The sequence below is a fragment of the Cygnus olor genome, chromosome 16 (assembly GCF_009769625.2).
Source record: "Cygnus olor isolate bCygOlo1 chromosome 16, bCygOlo1.pri.v2, whole genome shotgun sequence".
NCBI classification, from domain to species: Eukaryota; Metazoa; Chordata; class Aves; order Anseriformes; family Anatidae; genus Cygnus; species Cygnus olor.
The window spans coordinates 15641583-15651028 of NC_049184.1; the positions used below are offsets into that span (position 1 = coordinate 15641583).

Genomic DNA, 9446 nt, shown 5'->3' on the forward strand with positions numbered 1-9446 from the left:
GAAGAAGTAGCTGGAGACCCCGAAGTAAACCATGCGGCTGTGATCAGGAGGAAAGGCCAGCGCTGGCGGCGTGAAGGGGGATGGCTGTGTGTTGTGCCAGGGAGAAGCATTCGCCCTGGAAGGACGGAGTGGGTTGAAGCAGGGCTGGTGGGGCTCAGCCAGGCTGGGGAATGGCATTTGCAGGCGGTGACTGACCCCCGCCTCCCTCCTGCCCCCTGCAACGGCATCAGCCACGCTGAGCTTCCCGAGGGCGGCCTCTCACCTTCAGGTCCGCATTGAGGAACTGGGCAGTGGCAACCGGGGGTGCTGTCAAGGAGTAACGCTCCCAGCCATGGCATCTATCTTGGCTGTGACTGCAAGACACGGGGCAGAGGGTGATCGAGAGCCAGGAGCAGCTTGCCTCCGCTGACGCCCGGGCAGAGCCTTGCCCCGGCTCCCTGGTACAACAGCACTATAGCAGTTTCACGTGCGTTTGCTTCTGTTTAGAAATAAAAATTGCATTTTCCTCTTCACCTCTGTTTCTCAGCCATGCAAACTAATTCCTGGACCTGGCACACATCCGGGTCCCCTTGCCGAGGCCAGCCCGTGCTCCACCAGCCCTGGGGCACGGCTCCGGGGAGGCTGCGTGCGGGTGCCCTGTCTTGGCACCGTCTCTCCCTGTGGGAGGACTGAGTGCATGGTGACAACTCTGCTGTGTGGTGCTCCCCAGCTCCCGGCACGCGTGCGGAAATACAAAGAAATGGAGAGTGGGCACAAGGTAAAACACATCCCGTGGCCAGGAAATGCTAGGAAAAAACGCTCCCCAAGCCCGTGCAGTGCTCGTGCAGTACCTGGTACGGTCTGGACGTAAGGCTGTAGGTATCTTCTGACAGAGCTACTCAGGCTTCCGCAGACCTGGGGAAACACAGGCAAGGGAGCTTCAGCAGCCTGGCTCTGCTGGGGCACACAGCCCCGGGTGGAAGCCTCGGGCATGTGCCCTGCTGCCCAGTGCTGTTTGTGTTCTTTGCAAAAGCCTGCTTAAATAAAAGAGCACACAGTGATGTTCTTCTCTATTCATCAGACAGTACTTAAGTATCTGAGATACAGGCAGGGTTTATACCTGCAAACATCTGCTTACAGCAGGTTCCCCACATATTTTAGCTGCATTGAGGCCCTTTGAAGGATTCTCAGCTGTGCCCTCAGACTTCCTACAGTCTCTGCTGGAATGCTTTGTGCTGAGCGGCCAAGACTTAGCAGAAGCAGAGCAACTGAAAGAGTTAATCTGCCCCTGAAGGGCAGGAGCACTCCTACCTGTGCACCCACAAAGCACAGTTGTGGAGTTGGGGCCGTGTCGTGCTGCCAGGGGAGCAGAGCAAATGCCTCTGCCACTGTCATCCACAGGCAAAGCCTCAGCATTAGTGCAGGATTTAAATGCAGTCTAAATGCTGGCTCAGGAATTTACTGCAGGGGCCAACGTAATACTGGGCACAAGAACCCCCACGCAGGATGAGGCCATCATCTGCCGACCAGGCAGCCAGCCTGCCGCAGCTGACAGCGAGACGCGGAGCTCTGGAGGAGCAGCGGCCGCGCTGGCAAACACCCGGTGCTGGCTGCACTGCCGGGAGAAGAGGAGGGATGGAGCCTTGGGCATGACTTTACCAGCAGAGGCTTGCTGGTAAGCCGCTTGTCCCCCTGCCTAGTAGAATAGAATCATAGACTCATAGAACAGAACTGAACAGGACAGAACTGTTCACTTGGAAGGGACCTACAGAGATCATCAAGTCCGTATTTTGTCCTGCAGGTGCTGGACCCCCAGGGCACTCCTGGCCCCTGGGGCAGGGGACTGCCCAGCCCCCGCAGCAAGAGCTGCAGGTGCCCACAGGTGGCTGGAGCAAGATCGGGGCAGGGACAGGGCTGAGCAGGGTCCTGCAGCACTCCCAGCCCTGGCCTCTCCTCTGCTCCATCTCAAGCAGGGAGAAAGCCCTGGAGAAACGCGTGTCTGGTGAAGGGGCTCGGCCGGGCTGCTGGGCAGATTCCCCGGCTGCCTCCTTCCAGGAGATACCGCAGCATGAAAGCCTTTCTGCCCGGCCCCAGCCTCGCTCCTGCTGCCAGCCCATCTGCTGCCAGGGCTCCAGGTGGCCCCCAGGCAGCACGAGATGGCATCGGCCAGAGCCAAATGCGCCGCGGCCGGGACCCGACCTGCGGCAGGGTGGGATTCGCCTGCTCTCCAACTGCCTCCTTCCTGAGCAAGGTTCACGGCCCGGGGAGGTTGTAGCTCATGCCAGCGAGCCTTGTAGTAATTATTGCTAACAGCTTGTTTCCATGTCTTGACGCGAGTCTCCTGCATGTAGGCTTTTGTACAGGGCTGAAGGTACCAGGGCTTCCCTGGTGCACCCCATTACAACAAGACGGCAAGCAGCTGAAATCCAGAGAAGAGGATTTCTAACCTATTGCTCCCAAAAGCACGTATGAGCGCAGGCCATTTAAAGGGCAGCTCTGAGCGGGTTTCCTCTGTTACAATGAGTTTGGCCGAGGCATAAGATCTAACTAACTGACCACATGGAAAGAGAAGCATTTGTTAATTGGGAACCAATTATACCGGGCTTTGGCAAACGCTGCAGGTTTAGAATCCAGCCCGAGCCACATGATGCTATGGGGGCTGCACTTAGCATGTGCCCATTCCTCACAGCTTCCACCAAATCAGCAATGTGCCCGCACGCTCTGGCCCTGCTTAAATCCGTAGGTGTGACCTGAGCCCTTGAAACACCTGCTACAAGTGAGGGCTACAGATCACCAGAAAGCCTGGAGCTCTACCGAGCTTCTTTCACGTACCTTGCCTTCCAAGTTTTTCTTGAATTTGGACTCAATGGTTCTACGGAAGAGGTTGTAAAGCCAACTGCAGAGAAAAACAGAGAGGGAGTCATTTTTGCTCTATCTCAGAGGATGCTGCAGAAGTATTTGTGCAGGAAAGGGAGACACTGGAGCTGTGGGACACTAGGGAACGCCATTCCCATGCCAGCCTGGAGTCAAGCTTTGACTCAGGGTTTACATTTGCAAACAAACCTGCTCGTAAACAACATGCATACAAGTCTCGTGACTGCCCCAGAACTTCTCCCTTAATGTGCAACCACAGCAGGACAAACTCAGAGCAGATTCAAGCACCTACTGCGCCTGGCAGCCACCTTCCCACCTCAGCTTTGCTAACACACAGGATTTCTAGGCCTTCACGGTGATGTTACCTCAATTTGCCTGAAAGCGTATGCGGACATTGGAGATACTGGTGCTGCAGGCAGAGATATCAATTGTTGCTTCCCAGAGGCATCTCTGCCCAGCTTCAGGATGGTCTTGATGTAGACGTGCGACAGCTTCAGGTTGAATGACCATGGTGCCGGCTGCAGGGAGAGGGAGGACAAGAAAGGGAACGGGAGGGGAGATGGCGCTCACGTTATCTCCCCGACCATTTGCAAGAGGCATGACTGCTGCCTGGCCAGCCGTGGGTGCCCTGGCATGGGGAGAGGGACCTTGCGGTGCTCCCCCACGGCTAGGGGCTCACAGGCGGGCGGGACTAAAGCAGCTGCAGCCCAGCTGGGGGGGGTCAGGACATCTGCAGGTGACAAAGCAAGAGCTGCCCAAACCACGAAGGAGGCAGAGGAGGGAAAAAAGCCTGTCCGGATTCAGAGAGGGAAATGCAGAGTGAGGTGCCTGAGCCAGGGAAGGGGCTGTGCGCAGGGACAGCCGAGTACCCACAGGAAGCGCAGCTTCACACGCCAGTTCCCGTCCAGCTCAGCAAAGGCGTTGGAGATGGAGACTTGCAGGCCCTGGTTGGGGACCAGGGAAATCTGCGAGTGCGGCAACTGGAAATTGCGAAGGTTCAATCTAAAACATAAAAAATAAAATAAAAGTAAAGGCGTGTGAGAGGGGGTGCCTCACGCTGGGTGCCCAGCTGGGCAGGGCAGGAGTGAAGGCACCGTGCCAGCAGCATCCCCAGCTCCCATCCTGCCAAGGAACAGCACTGCGTGGGCAGAGCAGTGCCTTTGGGAGCACGGTCCCTGTGGCACCGTGAGAGCAGCTCCTCGGTGCTGGAAACCCAGGGCAGCAGCGGGAGGAGAGCTGCAAGGGGGTGGCAAGGAGCTGGGACCCCAGGACCCCGCGGGCTGGGCTCATGCTAGGTGGGTTCCTGAGGTGAGGCATCCCTTCACCGAGGACAGGGCCAACATTTTGGGAGCTGCAGGGCAGAGGACAGCCCTCACTGCTCCGGCGCCCCCTGCTCCCCCGAGGCCCTCCAGGCTCCCCGCAGGGGCTGGGAGGGCAGCAAGTCGTTCCAAGCAACTGGCAGGGCTCACCTGGAGATCTGGTAGCGCACCTTCCCCAAGATCCGGATTCGTGATTCACCTGAGATGTCTTGCAGCTTCAGCTGGGCCAGCTCCTTTTCCAACATAGCAACCCCGTGCTGCTTGGCTGCGGGGGCAAAGGGACAGCATCATGGTCACGCGCCTCCCAATGGAGCCAGGAGCGTGCAACAGGAGCATGGCAAAAGGGTTAAAGGAAACACCAGTGGCCTGGCTGCTCTCCACCGTGCAAGCTGTTGCTGAAGCTAATCTTGGTGCAGCACAGAGCCCTGCAAGTGTGCAGGCATCGCCTGGTGTCTGCCCACTTGCAAGCCCTGCGGAAGGTGGCAGCTGGGCAGCCCGGTGTGGCCAGGCAGCAGGAGAAAGGAGGAGCTGGTCCCGTGCAGGAGGTGCCCAGGCTCTGTGCTGCTCCGTGCCCGGTGCCAGCGGGCAAAGCCAGGTGGAGCCCCTGTCCTGGGGTGTGGGCGAGTGCTGCAGCCCTGCATCCATCTGGGAAGGGGAGTCACGTCCTCCTCTCCCGACAGCTAGCAAAGCCGCTGGGTAAATGAGCTGTTTCTCACACAGTGTATTTCAATCCATAACAGCGCTCCGCTGGAGCCGGGGCCCTGCCTGCCTCAATAAACCCAACACAGAGCCCATCCATCTCCGTCACTGCCCTCCTGGCACCTCCCCACTGCCTCCCTCCACCGCCGCTCGCTCCTCCGGGGCTCGGACTCGGCTGCCTGGATGCGTGCCATGAGCACAGCACCGTCCCGCCCCGCCAGCCCTGTGCCTCCTCGAGCCGGGGTCTCCCCCATTGGCACCTGGGTGCAGCCCCCAGCTCCCCACAGGGTCTGGCTGCTCTGCCCGGACTCGATGGAGACAGCGGCAGGGGCAGATGGGGACATCAGGGCGATGCTGCCTTTGGCACGCATGGCCGAGGCTGTCCCTGTCCTGCCCTGGAACTGCACGAGCACCCGGCTCTGCACCTCAGCCGCCAGCACCTGCAAGAGAGGAGGGAGATCAGGAGCCAAACCCACCGTAGTCCAAGCCTGCCTGGGTGATCCTGACCACAAAGCCAGGGTTGGTGGCCCCAGTGAGCGCCAGACCCAAAGCCAGCACCGTGCTGGCCACCAAAAGGCTCCGCACTCCCATCCTGGCTGCCCGACGCTGCCGTGCTGCTGCCTGGCTCTCTCTGCCCACACCGCCTTTATATCCACACCAAAAGGGGAACTGCGGACGAAGCAGGATGCAGATCCGCTTTTGCAGCCCACACGGGGCATCCCCTCAGCCTGGTGCTTCCTGCTTGGCCGCTGCCCCGCTCCCAGAGCAGCAGGGAAGGCTGGCAAGGACCAGGAGGTAACGGCCCCAGCCCCGTGCCAGGGGCACGCAGCCCCTCCCCACAGCAGCAGCCACCCGGGGCACAGACGAGCCGCTGGCTTCGGCTCCCTGCTGCTGGCTGAGTTTATGGGGCAGTTGTTTGCTTTTTGCCCTGCCCGGTTGCTTTGCCCTCTACCCAGCAAAGGCTGCCCCTGTCCTGCCCCATGGGGCCCCTACTCTGCCCTAATAGCTGCCACCAGCACGACCCAGACCCGTCCAAGGCGCTGGTTGTAGCATTACCAGTGGAACAGCCTTGGGGCACAACAAGCGCTAAAGTTACGTCTTTTTGCCTCCTGCAAGAAAATCCCAAGTCACCTCACACCCAGGGGCTGGCCAAGAGGCCCTCACCTCAGGTTGGGTGGCCACAACGGGGCCGAGGGGTGACGGAATCGAGGATTGAAGGGTGCCCGCGCACCTCCCGGCCCCAGCCCCAGAGCTCTGCCCAGCAGCAGTCATGCCCAGGAGATGTCTCTTGTACCACAAATGAGCACCAGATGCAAAATTTCTGGGGTCCCAGGTGCCACAGCTCTTGGGCTCACGACGGGCGCACGAGGGGGTGCAGCGAGGCGGGGAGGCAGCAGTCTGTGGGGCAGGGCTGGGCAGGGCAGAGCCCCCCTGCTGCCTTGGGCTTTCTGCAGAGCCCAGCAGCCCTGCTGCTCCCTGGCCACCACTACGAGAGCTGGTGGAAGAAAAAGTGATTTAGAAGTGTTTTGCTTTTATTTTCCTTTCTGGAAGCAGCAAAGGAAGTCCTCAGCAGCTGATGCGGGCAGATCTCTCCCTGTATCCAGGGAAGTCCTAGTTCACAGAATCATAGAATCACAGAATATCCCGAGTTGGAAGGGACCCATAAGGATCACCAAGTCCAACTCCTGGCACCGCACAGGTCTACCCAAAAGTTTAGACCATATGTCTAAGTGCATAGTCCAATCTCTTCTTAAATTCAGACAGGCTTGGTGCAGTGACTCCTTCCCTGGGGAGCCTGTTCCAGTGTGTGACCACCCTCTCGGTGAAGAACCTCTTCCTGATGTCCAGCCTAAACTTCCCCTGCCTCAGCTTAACACCGTTCCTGCGGGTCCTATCACTGGTGTTTATGGAGAATAGGTCCCCTGCCCCACAACTCCCCCTCGCCAGGAAGCTGTAGGCCGCAATGAGGTCTCCCCTATGCCTCCTCTTCTCCAGGCTGAACAGGCCCAGTGACCTCAGCCACTCCTTTTATGTCTTCCCCTCTAGTCCCTTCACCATCTTCGTCGCCCTCCTCTGGACACTCTCCAACAGTTTAATGTCCTTTTTGTACTGTGGTGCCCAGAACTGCACACAGTACTCGAGGTGAGGCCGCACCAGCGCAGAGTAGAGCGGGACAATCACTTCCCTCGACCGACTCGCAATGCCATGCTTGATGCACCCCAGGATACGGTTGGCCCTCCTGGCTGCCAGGGCACACTGCTGGCTCATATTCAACTTGCTGTCAACCACAACCCCCAGATCCCTCTCTGCGGGGCTGCTCGCCAGCATCTCGTCTCCCAGTCTGTACGTATAGCCAGGGTTACCCCGTCTCAGGTGCAGGACCCGGCACTTGCTTTCGTTAAACTTCATGTGACTGGTGATCGCCCAGCTCTCCTATCTGTCCAGAGGCAACATCCCTTCACTAAGCACTTGTGAAATCCAGCTATTGCTCAAGCACAGCGGCCTGGCATGACTGTGCCACGGAGCCTGGAGAGCAGCTGCCTGCCCAGCGCAGCCCAGGCAGGGCCGCAGAGCCTGGGATGCCTTTGCTGGAGGCTCCGGCACAGGGAGGCTCAGTGCTGGCGAGACCGGGGACCTCAGATCCTTTTGTCTTTCTTCCCCATAGTTGCAGGCTGCCTCGCCCCGCGCGCGACAGGCGCACACCAAACTTGCAGACGAGGCTTTGGGGAGCAGGACCGCAGTCTCCATGTCCCCGAGCCGCTGGTTTGGTGAGCGTGATGGGCCAGCCCTGCCCCTTCGGGTCTGGCTGCTGGGGCTGTGCCACAAGGCAGCAGCAGCAGCAGGAGCCCACACGGGACCCAGTGGCCCGGCAGGCCGGGTGGTGACAGTGCCTGCCAGCACAGGGCACACGGCCTGGGGGAGAGCCGCGTCCCATGGGATGCTCCGTGGGCTGCCTGGAGCCATCAGCACCGGCCCCAACACATCCCTGGTGCCCAGGAGCCCCAGGGCAGAACTCGTTGTACACAGAAAGAGGAAGCCCAGAGCAGAGGAGAAGGTTCAAGAGCCAAAGCCCTATTTCAGCTTTTTGCTGAGTCTTGCTCGCAGTGAAGGAGGAACTCCCCGGAGCTGCACGTTTGTGGCATGGCATCTCTGCGGGGCAGTTTCAAAATGATATTTAAGACACTCAGGGTGAGCATTAAGGAACCAGAACCTCTTCCGTGAGGAGAAATGAAATTTCATGGGGGGCAGCACGCTGAGGAAGCACAAACACGACGTTTTCCTTCTGGCTTTGAGCAAATTTTAAAGTTGAACTGAAAAAACACAGCACGAAGCCTGACCAAACAATCCCGTGTTTGTCAAGGAACAGTTGGAACCACTTCTAACACCCAACACCAAGGGCTAGTCCCGGCAGTGCTTCCTGCTGGGGGTGACAGCAGTGAATTAACTGCAAAACCCGAGCCGGCCCGGCCACTTGGCGGGGAAAGGCTCAGGGGGCTGCTCTGCTCCCCAGGGCTGCCAGAGCTGGGCCTGGCCACCCCACGGGGGCATGGGGCTTGCTGGACAGTGCACAGCATTGCCTGGCAGAGCCGGGAGGTTCCTCTCCGCCGGCTGCCCTGGGACACAGCTCAGGACCTGTGTGCTGCCGTCCCCCTGCCATCCTTCCACCCCCATCACGTTGTCCTATGGCCCCACATGCTCCTTGCCACGTGCAGGCAGTTCCCGGTCCTGCTCGCAGCTCTTTCCACATCTCCTACGTGATGCAATGACCAAACCCATCCTGCAATTGTGTCCTTGGGCTCTCAGAGGGGACCCGGGCTTTGGCTGCGGCCCTGCTCCATCCCCAGCATTGCTGGTGTGGCCACGGTGGGTGCACGGCCTGTGCCCCACTGCTGCTGGCAAAGGCAGCACGTGCGGCCAGGCCACCACTCTTCGGGCAGCGAGCAGGACACCCAGGCACGAGACTTTGGTGAGGAAACCCATCCACATCTATTGTGTGCGGTGCCACAAACACCACGGGACTTCCCCGTGGCGATGGCTCTCTGCCAGCACCCGGTCACCAGCTGACGCCAGCCCGGACGGCCACATCAAAAACGAGCAGCGCTGGTGCCAGAGGTATCTCTGCTGCTGGCTTATCTGGCTTTTATTTGTGGCCACAAAGCCCAGCTGTGGTCTGGCAAACGCTCTAATGGGGAAACTGTGGGGAAACCCCGGGGGCACTCAGCAAAAAAGTGAGAGCAACCCAGCCAGTTTCAGAGGGAACCTGGAACAAGGGAAGTCCACAGCCAGGAATAAAACCCTCCCTCTATCCACAACTCCCCTTTGCCACCAACAGGGCCAGAGGGCTCTGCCCAGGACCTGGGGCCACCATGGATGTCCCTGGAGCTGCAGGGATGTCACCCACACCTCTGCGAAATGCTGTCAGCATTGGGGTGCCGGGGGCTGTGGCTCCAGCCCGTGTGCCGAATCACCGCCACTGCCCACCCTCACCTGCTGCTGTGAGCCCCCCGCAGCCTTCAATCCAGCAACACCTAAAAATACAGTCAGGCAGCGTGGGGGCTCCCCCGACGCTGTTTT

At 59.5% G+C, this 9446-nt stretch overlaps 1 protein-coding gene across 1 annotated transcript; it reads right to left on the reverse strand.

The window, feature by feature from the left end:
• Nucleotides 1-320: 320 nt before the first annotated feature.
• Nucleotides 321-6470, reverse strand: LOC121078961 (bactericidal permeability-increasing protein-like). The gene is given in 9 exon segments (XM_040575720.1): nucleotides 321-353; nucleotides 831-894; nucleotides 2812-2875; nucleotides 3219-3287; nucleotides 3290-3358; nucleotides 3361-3371; nucleotides 3727-3855; nucleotides 4323-4437; nucleotides 5348-6470. Coding segments are annotated over 6 exon segments (507 nt in total). The 5' UTR covers nucleotides 5463-6470; the 3' UTR covers nucleotides 321-353; nucleotides 831-894; nucleotides 2812-2875; nucleotide 3219.
• Between the last annotated feature and the right edge of the window lie 2976 nt (nucleotides 6471-9446).